Source organism: Dendropsophus ebraccatus, chromosome 7, assembly GCF_027789765.1.
Source record: "Dendropsophus ebraccatus isolate aDenEbr1 chromosome 7, aDenEbr1.pat, whole genome shotgun sequence".
NCBI classification, from domain to species: Eukaryota; Metazoa; Chordata; class Amphibia; order Anura; family Hylidae; genus Dendropsophus; species Dendropsophus ebraccatus.
Window position 1 is genome coordinate 25015575 of NC_091460.1, and position 17189 is coordinate 25032763.

General features: G+C 39.5%; 1 protein-coding gene across 1 annotated transcript; it reads right to left on the reverse strand.

Annotated features, from left to right (window-relative positions):
* Window positions 1-818: 818 nt before the first annotated feature.
* LOC138796525 (vomeronasal type-2 receptor 26-like) lies at window positions 819-6880 on the reverse strand. The gene is made up of 3 exons (XM_069976131.1): window positions 6806-6880; window positions 6291-6414; window positions 819-1729 (listed from the first exon to the last, which is right to left on the reverse strand). Exons 1-3 carry the CDS (start codon window positions 6878-6880, stop codon window positions 819-821), a joined length of 1110 nt encoding a protein of 369 aa, XP_069832232.1.
* Between the last annotated feature and the right edge of the window lie 10309 nt (window positions 6881-17189).

The following is a 17189-nucleotide window of genomic DNA, read 5'->3' on the forward strand; positions in this document are numbered from 1 at the left end:
TTCATAGGTGAGTGCCATCTGCCTCTTCTTCATACAACTCCCACTATTGTAGTTCCCATAGTGTAGCTTTTTTTTAGTGTGGTTTGTTCCATTCAGACCAAATTAAATTTCAAGCCAAAATTCTTTGAACGTTACACACTAAACTTTTGAAACGTTTGCTCACTTTACTGGGGAGCTATTAAAATCCTGCTGCCATGTTCCTTGAACTAATCCATCACTATAAACCCCTCATAGACATAGGATGATTCGTTGCCCTGCTCTTATTCTGTATATATGGATAGCGCACAGTACTACTTCTCCTTACTCAACTCCAGTAATACTCAGTATAAGCTCTGTAGTTTTTGTGGAATGTGACTCCACTTTGTTCAGAGTTCTGGGGTTTACATTTTTATACATTTCCGGGTCTTGTCTAGGGTCTGTTTCTATGTTCTAGCTTAATTCTGACAATGGTGTACATAATAATGCTTCATAACTAAATTTAACATCAATGTGGCTACAGTTAATGTTTTTCTAATCCTATTTCACTAGTGCCACCTTCTGAAAATTTAAACCTTCCCACAAAATGGGCCCCATTTTTTATGGAACCATTATAATTTTCCGATTCACTATCGAGTACTATCCATCCTTCAAAAAAAATCTGCAATTATTTTTTTAGTTGCGGTATACAAATATTATTTAGAGAAGTTTAACTTTTTACCAATTCTATTCTTTGGTGGTAATTTTAGGAGTCAAATCTTATAAGCTGCTCGCTTGACATAATACTATTAAAGAAAAAAAATCTCTGGACAACAAGGACATAAATCTCTAAACAAAACAATTTAAAGCATTGCCTTTATTTGTTTTGATAAACTACTTTTTGTATTTAACTCCGGTCTCACCAGAATTATATAACATTTCGGGAAGAATATGCAGCCTAAAATACCAACACTGGAAGATATTATAGCAAATATTTCTACAAGAACTGTATTCTTCCCAGTAACACTCATATAGGCCGGGATAAAAGCCACCCAGACACTGCACACAACCAGCATGCTGAATGTGATGTTTTTAGCTTCATTAAAACTATCTGGTAAATTTCTGGCCAAGAAAGCAACAATGAAACTAACAGCAGCGAGTAGTCCCATATAGCCCAAGAGTATGGAGAAGGCCAGCATTGACCCTTCATTACACTGGAATATGATCTTGTCTTGATATAAGTGAGTGTTCTGTTCTGGGAATGGAGGAGATGTAGATAGCCAGATGATACTGAGTAACACTTGAAGTAATGAACAGAAGAAGACCAAACAGTTTGTAATTTTCACACTAATTACTTTCCTCCAGGAGCTTCCAGGTTTGGTGGCTTTGAAGGCCATGTAGACCATGATGGTTTTAGCCAGAATAGAAGAGATGGCTACTGAGAAGATGATCCCGAATGAAGTCTGGCGGAGCATACAAGTGACATGTGTAGGGCGACCCAGGAACAAGAATACACAGAGGAAAGTCAACATGATGGAAACCAGGAGGATGAAGCTCAGGGTCTGGTTATTGGCTCTGACCACTGGAGTGTCTCGGAATAGAATGAAGATGGTCAAGATTGTAGATGTTTTGGCAAAACACAGAACAGAGATTATGGAGACTATAAGAACTGCCAAATTATTTTTGTAACACAAAAATTCAATAGGTTTTGGTAAACACTTGTTCAAGTCATTTGGCCACTGGTCTTCAGGACATTTTAGGCATGAGACACTATCTACAGAAAAAAAAGACAAATTAAAGGGGTATACCACCCAAGAGCTAAAAAATTAAATGCTTCCAAACCTTGTTGTGGTCTTCTCATCTAGCCCCCCTGAGTATTTTGAGCCATCTCCTTTGTTCTCAGCTGCTGCAGTCCCTTAGCTACAAGTTTTTCTAAAAGCCGGTCTATATGGAGCCAACTGCTAAGTATTTGCTTCATCTTGTAGTATCACCCCATCGCTGGCTTAATCTGCTTCTTTTTTACTATGTTAATAAATTATTTATCTGTCATCCACAGCCACTCTCATGGTATGGCAGCTTGGGGTATTGTGAGTTCTTTGAGATTCTGAGTAAAGTGTGTGTGTGTGTGTGTGTGTGTCAGTAGTGGATTATAATAGGGGCGTTTCAGGCGGCAGCCCGGGGCCCTGAGCTCCTGGGGGGGCCCATGACCACCCAAAAAGACTTATACTTTCAGTGGTATACTGTCTCCTGACTACACTTCTGCCTTGATGTCCAAAAAAAAATTACAGTTTTTTATGGCAATTTTGCACAAATCAGGACATCATGACATTATCTATCCTGTACTATGAATGCCAGGCTAGTGCTGCCATAGTTACAGTGGGGTGGGGTGGGGGCCCAGGCTTGGTGAACAGCCCGGGGCCTATGGTAAAGTTAATCCACCCCTGGTGTGTGTGTGTGTGTGTGTGTGTGTGTGTTTGTGTGTGTGTAGGGGTGCAGGGTGCCTTGGGTCAGGTCCCTTAAGTGTATCTTCTTATTTATTCAGGTATATACAGTAAACTCCAACAGAAAGAAATATCAGTGGTGACAATGATGAAATGCTTCTGAGCACCCACACAGTCTGGCTGCTTCTTACAGGGGGATAAGTTTTCAAGTACCTGACTTTTACCAGTCCTATCCTGTAATCCAATAGCTGAATTTCTTCCCTTGCGGCAACTCAAGCTCCTGTGCTGTTACCTCTGGGTGTTGTTTTCACATAAATCTGCCTTTCTCTGGCACTGTTTCAACCCAGGGGTACTGGGAAGAGCCGGGTGCCAGTAGTCCCTGAGCGTCAAAATTTGCGCTCCTGGACTGGGCCGAAGCAGACTAGTAATATTAGGCTGGGGAGGGCCAAAATAAATGTCCCTTCCCACCCTGGTGCTGTTGTTTGGTTCTTCACCCGACTGGTTAAAAAAAAAACGCATAGGGTTCCCCCTATTTTCATAACCAGTCGGGTTAAAAACAAAACAAGGGCAGCCTAGTAGCACCAGGGTGGGAAGGTCCATTTATCTTGGCCCTCCCCATCCTAATATTACCAGCTTGCTTCCGCCCAGTCCAGGAGAGCCAATTGCGATGCTCTGGGACCACTGGCACCCAGCTCTTCCCAGTACATCTGGTGGCATTGGGTACTGGGGTAATAATGGGGGGGGGGTAGTGTTAGCCATTTTACACTGGCTGACACTAAGTTCCCACTTAGTAATGGATTAGATGGCTTCCACTACTAAGTCTAAATATAGTAAAAGTATAGTAAAGAAATAAAGTCAAGACGCAAGTGAAAAAATGTACATCTTCAAATAAACCCTCCCCCCACACACACGCTTTGTTGACTAATTAAAAAAATAAAATCCCAACAACCACTGGTCATCGACGTAGTCCACCGAATCCACCGTAATCCACAGGATAACGATATCTGAAAAACAAAAAAGGGAAAAACACACAAACAGGAGCACAACACCCATCATTATGAGTGGTGTTCTGCACCTTACAGTATGCAGCATCTTTACAGATCGCTGCTTACAGTGTGGCACCCAAGGGGTTTCTGCTCTTTTCAAATTCATTCCTGGCTTTGGCTTCAAATCTTTGGCAGATAATCTGTCAGATATCTTTCTGTGTAAACGCACCCTTAGTAAACCTAATTTAGATTTTAATATTCCATCACATATTCGATCAAACTCGAATCTTTCGAGCAGTGCAATATTCGATCGAATAGCTATTTGACCGAGTACTGTTCGCTCATCTCTAAAATTAAACAATTGTTTCCTTTCCCCTATGCTTTGAGGGCTGTCACTGTTCTGTTGTTTCTCTGCCCCTTAGCCAGGTGCTCACTGATTGGTATGCTGTCAGTGGTGGCAGGGTCAAAGATGAGGTGTTACAAATCAGGTGACTTTGGTGTCGGAAGGGAGGAGGAGGACAGAGAAGCCGAGACAGTGTGGACCAGGAAGTGAGTATTTTCTGCAGCTTGAGGGTATGATTCAGGATGTGCTGCCGACAAACAGCCAAATTCATGTAATAGAAACCTATAACAAAACAAGACAAATCTATAGTCCCTAGCAAACAGGCAATAGATTGCAAGGCACTTCCCCCCTGCAACGTCATACTTTCTCCTTTAGTATAGATATTGGAGTTACTCAGCTCCTGTACAGTGAACTGAACGCATATATTTACACAAGCAAGAGAGAGAGATAGGTGCAGGCAGGGAGGGGCAGGGTTAAAGAAGTTTATAGATGGTTGATTAAGTATCAGGGACAAATAGAGGAGAATGTAAGGGTAGTAGTGTAAGCTGTGTAGTTGTGAAATAACTCCTGTGCTGTCACTTTGTGTGTCAGTTATCCACAGCTCTCCTGGGTAAAGGTAATCCTGTGAAGCACCTGTCAGGTTACTTTAGGTGGCTTTCTTAAAATTGTGTCTGGCAGCAGAATTAATGTCATGGTCTATTACACTTATTCTGCTGTCAGATATGTGTTTTGAAGAGGCTAATGGATGTAACCTGGTAGGTGCGTGACAGGATTAACTTCAACCAGTAGAGCTGTGGACAAGGGTGGATCACTGAAGCACAATAAGTCATTGTATGCCAGTGATCCACCAATGTCCACAGCTCTCCTGGGTGAAATTTACCCTGTTAATGAGGCAGTTGTATGTTGAAGAAATATCACATGGCAGCTCCTATAACTCCCTCTCCAGAGAAGATATGCCTCTGCCACAGAGGTTGAAAGGGCACTGCACCTAGGTGTTGGTGATATTGATGGAACTTGTAGTTTCCCCTGGGGCCAACTCCCTAATACTGTAGTTTGAGATGATCACAGGGACACCTTTTGTGTTCTTGAGGTGCAGTAGAAATCAGCCAACAGAGACAAGGTATTATTAGTAAACAGTGACTTAACTCAAACAGGTAAACGCTTAACAGTTTTTTTTTTATCAGCAGAGCACCTTCTAAATGGCCACTAATCGTAGATGGGTCACTAAAGATGTCCACTTTAAGGCTATGTTCACACTACGTATTAGACCCGCCGTTCCGTGACCCAGCCTGGTCACGGAGCGGCTGGTCTCTGCCAAGATCATCCCGGGCGGTACTGCAGTACCGGCCGGATGATCTTTATGGCCGTAGTGTTCTGATGCGGCCGCTTGCTTCATTGTGTTAACTGACAGGGTTTCCTACGCCCACAATTCACTGAATTGTGGCCGCAGAAAACTGACATGTCAGTTTTTTGCGGAGCTGCACGGGATCCGGGCCGGAGCATATACGATGTGTATACGCTCCAGCCGGGATCCCATAGCAGAATAGGCTGTGTTTCACTCCGCACAAAGTATGGCCATTGTTGCCGATGGCAACAACGGACGTACTTTTACGTAGTGTGTGAATATATATGTGTGAAATTTCTATGTCAAATATCACATATATATCATATGCAAAAAAAAAGAGAGCCTGTGGGGCCTCATTTAAAGGTGCTATCCAGCACTACAATATCCAGCACTACAAAAACATGGCCACTTTCTCCCTACTGTTGTCTCCAGTTTGGGTGGGGTTTTGAAACTCAGTTCCATTGAAGTAAATGGAGCTTAATTGCAAACTGCACCTGAACTGGAGACAACAGTAGGGGGGAAAGTTGCCATGTTTTTGTAGCGCTGGATAACCCCTTCAAGAGTCTTAAAACACAGAACTAGCCAGATAGCCCTCCAGGAAGGCTCCATGGGCTATTTTTTGCATATTTGTATTATGTTATTATGTTATTCTTGGCTGGTCTCCCTGAGACTAGTGAGAATTGTTTCCTGTATGGCTCTACTAGGCATTGTTCCCACCGAGCCAGAATCCTGCTCCACACTGATGAGGGACAACCTGCTGAAACAGCTGTCTGTGGATGGATACCTGGCCTTGGTTTTTTCTTTGTCATTACATTGACCTATAGGGCCAATTAATATAATGGTTTTGGGTGGAAAGACAGGGACGTAGACACAGCCTTCTATTGGTGTTTATCAGGCTTCTTTCATACCAGTTTTAAAGCATTTTTCTGGAGGGATTTTGCCACAGAAATGATCAAAACAGTTGCTTTACCTATGGAAAACAGTGTGATATTAAAAATAATTGTTTTTGTCACGAAAGAAATGTGCATTTTGTATGCAGTTTTCCCTTTCCAAAGATCTCAATGGTCCCACTAGGGTAGCTGCAATTGGTTAGCTGTTTCACTGTGTTTTGTTTAGGGTTCGGTTTGAATGAATATGAACTTTTCGTCAAAGTTTTGAAAAGTTCACTCATCTCTAAAGACAATAATGTCAAAATTATAAAACACAATGTTATCTGGTACCTGTTTCATTGGTTATTTCTCCCTCTGAACATTTCAAGCATTCAAAGCAGCATTTATGTATTCCCGGCTTTAAGGTTCTTTTGTAACCCGGAGGACACTGATCAGAGCAGGTAGAGACTGGGATCTGTTACAACAACATATGAAAGTAAAATAATTATGTTTTTTCCTTATAATTCTATGCCTAGTTATTTAAACCCAGGCCGATCTGTCACTCATTGACTGAATGTTAGCTTACAATTCACAGTGCAATTCCTGATCTGATTGGGTCTTGCAACAGATTTTGTGAAACCTGCCTGAAATTACCTGATTCCTTGCTTACTTACTGATTTCTGATTTTCCATTTAAACTTGTTTTAAACTTATACTGCCAGTTCTAAATTATGGTTATTCCTTTGTTTCTACCACAACCTTCTTTGCAATTCTCATCTAGAACTTTTTTCTAAATTTTGGCTATTCCCAATTTTATGTCATCTTTAACTTCTTAAAGGGGAACTCAGCAGGTTAGACAAATCTAACCTTCGCCAGTCCCATGCTGTTAATCAGAGTAATCTTGTCTCTGGTTCTCCGTTGCACTGTTAGGAGAACCGCCATGTCATCCAGCCCACCCCCTCCATTGATTATCATTACAAGGGGTGGGCTGATGACGCTGCAGTGCTCCTAACAGTGCACCAGAGCAAAGATTACAAACAACGAGGGATCGGTGCCGAGGAGGAAGGTAACACATATACCTTTCTTCTCAGTGTCCCAGGCACTATAAGGGGCTATCTGTTGGTTAGATTCTTCTAACCTGTGGATAGTTCCCCTTTAATGACAAGCCAATTTTAATTTTTGCACTTTTTTTCCAAAACGAGCCCTTATTTTTTTATGAAACCAATTGCACTTTGTGATTACAGACTTTATTTTTCAATAAAATATACTGTGAAACCAGAAAAAAAATATTTTCGTGGTAAAATCAATGTTGTTTTATTTTGGGGGTTTTGTGTTTATGCCATTCACCCTAATAGATAACTGACTTGTTATCTATGTTTCTCGAGTTAGTATGATTACAACAATACGCAACTTGTAAAACATTTATTTTATTTGCCTGATTTTTTTAAAAATTTAATGTTTTAAAAAAACTAAACGTGTTTAAAATTGCTCTATTACCAACCTTATAACTCTGTTATTTTTTGGTCTATTGGGCGATTTGAGGTGTAATTTTTTTTTGCGCCATGATCTGTACTTTCCATATGTGCTTGCTATACAGTATATGAAGGGTTGTTTCTCCTTTGATCTCAGCTTGGTCTGTGATTCCGTACCGCACTACTGTCTGTGTTTCTGACCTCGACTTCTTACACAACTCTCTCTTTGGTTCTGTTTTGGTCATGTTATTGGTTTTAGAAATCTTGCATGCCCAGAGCATAGACGTATTATACGCCATGGAGAGGCCATAGTGTACATACAGTGTAGGGTCTGCCTCGATATGAGTCCACCTTATCGTGGTGAGGCAGTTTACACTGTTTGCAAATAGTAACCAAGAGACTCATTATTTTTGTGGGAATTTTTTGGGCAGTTGGGGGGGCTGTTTTTAATTATTTTCATGTCTATGGTGGGTCTGTATCTTGCTGTTGCGGTGAGCTGTTGCATTTTTCTGTATTTTTGTGTGTTTGCAATTTCAGCCATGGCAACGTGCTCCTGCCTAGTGTGAACAGTGTTCTAGGAGAGCTGACCAATTTTTTCCTTTTTTTTTTTTTTTCTGTGTTCCAGTTGGGGGAGTGGCTGCCTCTATTTGGTCGTGCACTCCACCTGTCTCACCCAGGTGATGCAAATATTTTTGCAGGTATTAGACGGATCTTGCATGCCCAGAGCATAGGCGTATTATACGCCATGGAGAGGCCATAGTGTACATACAGTGTAGGGTCTGCCTCGATATGAGTCCACCTTATCGTGGTGAGGCAGTTTACACTGTTTGCAAATAGTAACCAAGAGACTCATTATTTTTGTGGGAATTTTTTGGGCAGTTGGGGGGGCTGCTTTTAATTATTTTCATGTCTATGGTGGGTCTGTATCTTGCTGTTGCGGTGAGCTGTTGCATTTTTCTGTGTTTTTGTGTGTTTGCAATTTCAGCCATGGCAACGTGCTCCTGCCTAGTGTGAACAGTGTTCTAGGAGAGCTGACCAATTTTTTTCTTTTTTTTTTTCCATTGGTTTTAGAAATGACTGCATCCCCCTCCTAACATGTATGTTGGGCGCAGGTCTGAAAAGAATAAAGTGTGGTGTGTAAAATCCTGTTGAAAATAATTCAAGACCCTAGGATCTTAATAAATATTTTTAACAAGGGTCGTAATAAATATTTTTAACAAGATTTTACATATCACACTTTATTCCCTTTGGACTTGCACCCGACATACCCGTTAGGAGGTGGAAGGAGTCATTTCTATGCTTATTATCCCTTGAGGATATCGGAAGAGGCTGTGGTCTGTACATGCTATCATGAGAGTTGTGCCTCCAGTGTTTGCACAACTCTACCAGGTGAGAGTTACCTGTATTAGTTCTCTCACCCAGTACTCATTGATCCTCTCCCTGGAGCGCTATCTATTTTTCTTTATGTTATTGGTGTTGACCCTTTGGCTTGTTTATTGACTAATCTTAATTTGTGGCAGCCTAGATGGTTAGTGATGTGGACTATTCTCCCCTTGCTGCCCCAGCACTTTGTAGCAAACAGATTGTAGCCTGGTTGTACAGTGGTGCCTCGGTTCTCAAACTTCTCAGAACTTCAACAGTATTTTTACGGAAAGTTTGCTTTGGTTCTCAAACTCTTGCTTGGTTTTCAAACAGTTTTCGGGCACCCAGTCTTGAAGTACAGTAATACTGCGGCAATCAAACCAAAATTTACCTGGAAGTAGCGTTTAGAATTTAAGCTTTGCTCGGTATCTGAATGTTTTTGTGTGTGTGGACTATGGGTTGTACCTGGCGAGGCTTTACATACGGTACAGCACTGTATACGATTGCTGGAGTGCATATACAGTACAGTAGTAGTACAGTCAGTGTTCCACCATCTCCCATCCTGTACTGTATAAGACTGCTGAAGTGCACTTACAGTACCGTAGAAGTGCGCCACCATCTCCCATGTGTTACAGTGGTGGGATGGGAGGACTCTATACAGTAAAGGATGAGTGAGGAGTTAGTGACTACTGTACTATAATTGCTGGTTTTGTTGAACCTTTTTTGTTTAAAATGTCCTGTACAGTATAGTGCTGTTCTGTAATGTTCTGTACAGTATAGTGCTTCTTTGTAATGTACTGTACAGTATGGTGCTCTTCTGTACTATAGAGATTAAACTGGGTACTTTTCAATTTAATAAATGAGTATTGTAGGCAATTATCGGTGGGCGATGGAACCAATTAAACACATTTACATTATTTCCAAGGGAAGACACTGCTTGGTTCTCAGAATGCCTTCTGGAACCAATTAAGTTAAAAAACCAAGATACCACTGTATTAAATTGGCAGGGACAGAGGGATAGGTTCAGATAGGGCTTCCTGTACCTCCCTGACATGACATTTTTTTTTAAATACATAACATAATGTACATTTATTACTTATTAAACAAGAACTTTACATCTGAATTTTTCCAAATTATTTTCTGGTTGTTCATCACTAATTGATGTCCCTCTTGAGCTGATGGATTAAACTGTCCAACACCTCTGTAGATCATTGTTTCTTTAAAGTACCAGGCATAGTTACTGATGTAATAGAGAGTAGACATTTCTCCTTTCTTATTAAAATAGACATCTTCTCCGAGGGGATCTCTGAAATGAATTCTTCTTAGGTACTAGGAGAAGAGAAAACACATTACAAGAGACCGAATTTAATTTAGAGCCAAGACCCAATTTAAAAAGAAATAGGTTCAATTGGGTGCAATTTGGTTCAGCCTTTTTGTCTGTGTTTTCCCCTAATGATGGACTATACTGTGGTGTTGGTATAAAGTTAGCTCGGACCAATTTTCTTAGCAACTTAACACTTTCTTAGTACATTAAGGATATGTTCCCACAAAGTATTTTTGGTCAGTATTTTGTGCAACCAAAACAAGGAGTGGATTGAATACACAGAAAGGCTATGTTCACACACTGTTGAAATTGAGTGGATGGCCACCATTTAATGACAAATAATTGCAGTTTTAAAGAAAAAAGACCATTGTTTTGAAATTACTGCCGTTATTTGCCATTAAATGGCAGCCATCCACTCAATTTCAACAGTTTGTGAAGATGAGGAAGGGTAAGGAAGAGGAGAAACTAGGTATGCTTGTTCTGACCTCTGCATGTGGGATGTTTGAATCCCTTCATGCGGCTCTGTAATGGAGAGTGTGCCTGACCTACTTCCTGGAGAAGGTGGCTGGTATTTACGGAGTTACCGGTTAACCGGACAGGAAGTAGTGAAGACTGGGTGCCCTGCTCTTTTAAGAGACTTACTCCAAGAAGGCATAGGCGGGGCTGTGATGTGGAGCGGTGGTATGCGCAACAGGTGATAAGTGGTGTAGTGGTGCAGTATCTGGTGTAGTGAGAGAATGCTGGGAACTTCATAAAAAAAGAGCAGCGAGGTGTTTGGATGCAGAGAAGCCGCCATTCAGTGGGACGCTGCAGGCAGTGTCAGACTGGGGTATCTGGGGCCCACCAGGGGAAATTATCCTAGAGTCCCACCAATGAAGAAACAGATCCTCTGGTCCTCTGGTGGGCCAGTCCGACACTGGCTGCAGGAGCAGATGAGTATACACCTGACTGCCTGAAAAGGATCTGGATGCATTAAGAACTTGCTGTTTGTTGGTAGACCTTGTTCCTGATTTGCTTTACAGTGACTGTCCTTGCCTTTATTTGCAAAGTGAAACTAACGGATACATTATACAATACTGCACTGAGTGAAACGAATTGTACTGCTAAAATAGATTTACAGCTGCTCCTTTATTTTCTATTTTATTTTATTTTTTGTTATCTAAACCATATATATATATATATATATATATATATATATATATATATATATATATAAATATATATATATATATATATATATATATATATATATATATATTTAACTTGTGTTCCTTACTTTTTTCATGAATACTTGAATTTTTTTCCATTTGTCTTTACTGTTTCTGAGCAGATGTAATTTCATCTCATGTAGAGAATGGGCCATGGCATAAACCGATGTATACACTAGATAAGTGACTCCAAAACTCTCAGTATAATATAAATTGTTGCTAAGTTGACCTAATTTTATAGTCCTGTTGCATTCATGAAGCTGACGGAATTGCAGAAACTTGTTTACATTTAGATATAAAGTAAAGCAATGAAAATAATACGCTAAGATGTACTGCAATAAAATGTCATGTGGACGATTTATTGGGCTGATATCCTGTAAGAACTTTTTCAAATCTGGTATGTTTTTAGAAGGAGGAGAAAACACCAGACTTCCATGAAATGATGATTGTCTGGTTTTGGTTATTGACATGTGAGCCATCCAATTGGCTGGTACAATAAATGTCTTTTCATGAGATTTACCGAATATTAATTCAATAAAAAATCCAATGATAACTGAAAATTTTCCACAAATTACAATGACTTGTGAAGTTGAGTTGTTAAGTATCCATATGTTTTTATCTCTATTTTCTCCTAATTCGTCAATATTAATAATATACTCAACACAGATATCATACTTAGCGGCCATTGTCTTTAGCTCCTGGCTCTGCTTATCACCGACATCATCAGAAGATGTAATAACACCGATCCACGTCCAGTTATAATGTCTGAGTAACTGAACAATTGCCTGGAGTTGGGTTAAATAATTAGGAAGTGCTTGGAAGAAGGATGGAAAGAGTCTTACATTGCTGAGTATAGGGTCCACTGCACCATAACTGATCTAAATAACACAGTAACAATTGTGGGAGATTAGCTCTGTATAGCAGGGCAGACAGCAGGAAAGGCAGTCAGAGACAGTGACACAAACATGTATAAAACAGAGTTGCCCCTGTTTGTTTGTTGAAGCCAAAAGAAATTCAGCCCTACATACAGGCACAAAATAAAATAAATCCTGCTCGTCTGAGCTCTAATTTAACACAGCAAATCCTAGCTATACAGGTGACTGGCTACTAGTCTCCCAACATAAAACAACCCAAGTTGGTACAATACCGGTGTGGCTCAGAGTCCCAGCGGAAGCTTTAGCAGCCCTGACCCTCTCCACTGCCAGGAGAGACATCTATGCACAGCCACAGCTCTATACACTCTGTGCCTCCCCTTATGAAACCTGTGTTTAGTGGCCTCCAGTAGCTGCGCTGACTTGGGCCAGCCATATACAGCCACTACAAAACAGTCCCAAAACAAATAGTTTGCTATGGGTTTTAGCTTTCTGGGATTCCTCCATATCTCACCCAGCTTTTCCTGGATGAGATATGGACTTTTCGGAACCTAGTGTTCACATATGACAGGTATCTCGGAGAGATATAGCGATTCCCAACCACCATCCCTGTCACTGTCTCACACAATATGGGAACATAATCATTAGTACACTCAACTTATGATACACTTATCATAAACTATTACTTCCTCCTTACTGTGATATATATATATATATATATATATATATATATATATATATATATAATTCCATGCACCATACATGTAAAGTAAGTGTACCATGTCAGTTAGAGACTTTAAACACCACCCACTTTCTGAAAAAAGCAGCAGACCAGAAATTTGGTGAACAATCCTACGTACAATTTATATAAGGTCCAGAGTAGAGCTTCTCCTCATGTACAAACATACATGGCCTTGTGTCCTGAAAACACACCTGAAGATGTGTTTTTAAAAATGTTAGTGTTATTTATCCCCTTAACGACACAGGGCATATATTTACGCCCTGTGGCGATTTCGGGGAGTTCAGGGGGGGTCGCACGGTGACCCCTCTCTGAACCGCCGCGGTCCCGGGTGCTGCATGTAGCACGGCACCGCGGCTATTAGCGGGCACGGTCTGATCGCCGTGCCCTCTAATAAAGTAATCAGATGCAGCTGTCAAAGTTGACAGCTGCATCTGATTAATTATGCAGCCCGATTGGTGGTGGTATAGTGGCGGAGATCCCCCAGGGGGGCTTCTCGTATAAGTGTAAAAGAAAAAAAAAGTGTTATTTTTAGTAAAAAAAAAAAAACTCCCCTAATAAAAGTTTGAATCACCCCCCTATAAGTACAAATAAATAAACAAACGTGTTTAACAGCGTGCGTAATCGCCCAAATCACTAATTTATCACATTCCTGATCTTGCACGGTAAACGGCGTAAGCACAAAAAATGCCAAGGTGCAAATTTGCACATTTTTTGGTCGCATCAAATCCAGAAAAATTGTAATAAAAACCGTTAAAAAAGTCGCATATATGCATCTAAGTTAGCGATAGAAAGAACTCATCATGGCGCAAAAAATGTCAACTTACACAGCCCCATAGACCAAAGGATAAAAGCGCTATAAGCCTGGGAATGGAGCGATTTTAAGGAACATATATTTGTTAACAATGGTTACTTAACAATGGTTTTTTACAAGCCATCTCATTATATAAAAGTTATACATGTTACATATTGTTTTAATCCTGAGAAACATATACAACAAGTCAGTTTTACCCCAGGGCGAACAGCACAAAAACAAATACCCCCAAATAAACCAAATGCTTTTTTTTTTTTTTTTTTTTTTTTTCAATTTCACCACACATTGAATTTTTTGTTTGTTTGTTTTACAGTGTATTTTATGAAAAAATTCAGTCTGTCATTGCAAAGTACAATTGGTGGTGCAACAAATAAGGGCTTATGTGGGTTTCTAGGGGAAAAATGCAAGTGCTATGGCCTTTTATGCACAAGGAGGAAAAAAACCAAAGTGCAAAAATGAAAGTTGGCTCTATCCTTAAGGGGATAAAGCAAAAGTAACTGCAGTTCCATACATGCAAAGCTGCCGGTGTTTGCCTGTAATCCTGTTCATGCTGATTCAAGCAATATCTTTTGCCAAATCAGTTCTGTTGTTTTTCTTTTGTTTAGCCCACCAGCCCCTTATATGCCGTCTACTTATGCATATTTATTTATACCTATTGCATTAATGTAAAAGCTCACAGGATTTTCTGCCTATCAGTCAGTTACTAAGTTAGATAAGGAGAAACTATATGGTAATTTTGAAACATAATCTTCAGAGATTGCATGGGCTCACTTTGTCAGTGACTTGGACAGGCATTGTTAGACATTAAGCTATTGCAGACATATTCATACTTTTTGTGTGAAAGATTTCAGTTTATAGGCGAACCTTTCTCTTTTAAATCATTAATTACTATTTTTTGAGTAGTATTGTGATGGCTGTTTGATTGTTTGGCTGCTGGGTAAAATAGACACGCAACCTTGTGCGACAGCCTGCTTTTACATAACAATTTAAGCCATGTTGTGCATTGCTTCCTGCATTTGGAATTATTTTCTTTTCATTGCTACTGCCTTAAAATCTGTTTTTGGTCAAAGTCACACGTTTTATTGCATAGTGCACTAATACGCCATTTAAAGTCCAAATGGTTGTTAAAAATTTCCATAACCAAACAAATTTGTTACATACTCACCAATGTCACTTTTTCTTAGTGACACACTTTTTTTCCCCGAAACTGTAGTAATACTACTGTAGTAATATGGCTTACCTGTGAGTATCCAGAAATGCTTAATATTTGTGCTAAGTTTAATGATATATCTGGATTCATATCTCCGATAACACCGACCAAGTTTCCTGACTTCTTACAATTGTAATTGGGAATTGTTTCTCCAAAACCAGATAAAATCTGTAAACCGCTGTTTATAGCATCATTTACACTGTTACAAGAGTCATACACATGGTATCCCAGGGTTGTATTTGGTAAAATATCCGGATTCTTGTTAATCTCTTCAATTGCAAAAATAAAAGCCATGAGATATCTGTAGAAATGAGGTATAGGCCTAATGAAAATACAATTTTAATGTTAAATTCAAATAAAAACTTCAATAGGAGTAGTTATTTGGTTAAAAAAAACAAACAAACATTGGGATCAATTTAAATGTTACTTTGTCTAGTCTAACCATTCCTTTTTCTTTATGTTTTTCTAGTGAGCTAATTGAGTAAATGATCACATAAACAAAATAAAATAAAAAAAAACTACTGAATCACATAACCTTTATGTACTGCTGGTCCTGTATGCATACACATATTATACCTGAAAAATTATGCTGTTTAGAAATAATTATTCTGTACCTATATAATCTGATAGCACAATAAATGAAACTACCTATTTTCTCAGGAAAAACAAAAGGGATCCAGTTTTTGTTTAAATACTAGTAACAATACTAATTTATTTGTTTTGAATGGGCTCTGGACTCAGGCCTATTATAAGTGGGCATGGCACTCAAGCCTGCACCAATAGCCAAAGAAAAGAAGATAAGAAAAAAAAGTAAATACATTTGGTAAAGTTTTAGGTGAAAAAAATAGTTTTCTTCTTAATCTCACTTTAAATATGTCAACCAGGGAAAAATAAATAACTAATAAAGGATTTCATCACAAAGCATATTTGGTCACGCAAAGGCAAGTCCTAATATGCGTATATAGATGCTCAAATAAATTAGTTTTGCGGCATATTTTATAGAAAATAAAAGGTGTAGTTACAAAATACAATTTGCAACAAAAAATAAAAAAACAAGTCTTCATATGAGTCTGTGAATGGAAAATAAAAAAGTTATAGATCTTACAAGGATGGAAAGAAAGAAAAAAATTAACATTTAAAAACTTAAATGGGTTATCCAGCACTACAAAAACATGGCCACTTTCCCCCTACTGTTGACTTCAGATTGGGTGGGGTTTAGAAACTCAGTTCCATTGAAGTAAATGGAGCTTATTTGCAAACCACACCTGAACTGGAGACAACAGTAGGGAAAAGTGGCCATGTTTTTGTAGCGCTGTTGGAACCCCTTTAAGCTGATGTTTAAACTGAATTTTTAAATCACAAAATTTGGATTCAGCTTGTTTTTCTTTAAAGAATTTTACAGCAGTGCCAAAAGTGGATGCAGTTGTCTCCATAAATCTAATGTTCAAATTTTACTTACATAATATACATATTAATAATCAGGACAGATCTGCCTCATGCCAACATGTAATAACGTGCATAAGTTGTCATCACTATCATCACAGACAGTGTCGGACTGGCCCACCAGAGGACCAGAGTATCCCTTGGTGGGCCCCCAGTTTCAGAACCTGAACTGACACTGCCTGACTTGTCTTTTCTCACTGGTTCTTCATTGGTGGGCCCCCAGGATCATTTCCATTGGTGGGCCCCAGATACCCCAGTCTGACACTGGATCAGCATTACCAGACTTCATCATATCAGCATTACCAGGCTTTATCATGTGATCATGAAACAGACAAATGCTTGGCCATAAGCTGTTGCATAGAAACACATATTAAACATGAACATAGAAGGATAAAAACGATCCATCATGTGATAAGCATTACCATGTTTCATCCTGTGATCAGCATTCCCAGTCTTCATCATATCATTAGCATTACCAGGCTTCATCATATCATCAGTATTACCAGGCTTCATCATATCATCAGCATTACCAGGCTGATTACCAGATGATGCTCCGGTGGGCCCCCAGCTTCAGAACCTGCACTAACACTGCCTGACATGACTTTTCTCACTGGTTCTTCATTGGTGGGCCCCCAGGATAATTTTCTCTGGTGGGCCCCGGATACCTCAGTCCGACACTAATCAGAGAGATACACAATGGGGGATATTTACTAACAAATCTAAAAACACGATTTTGTCAAAGATGTTTTGGCATAATTTCCAATCTAATGTGTTTAGTCAAATTTCTGTAAATTGTCTAATAGCATA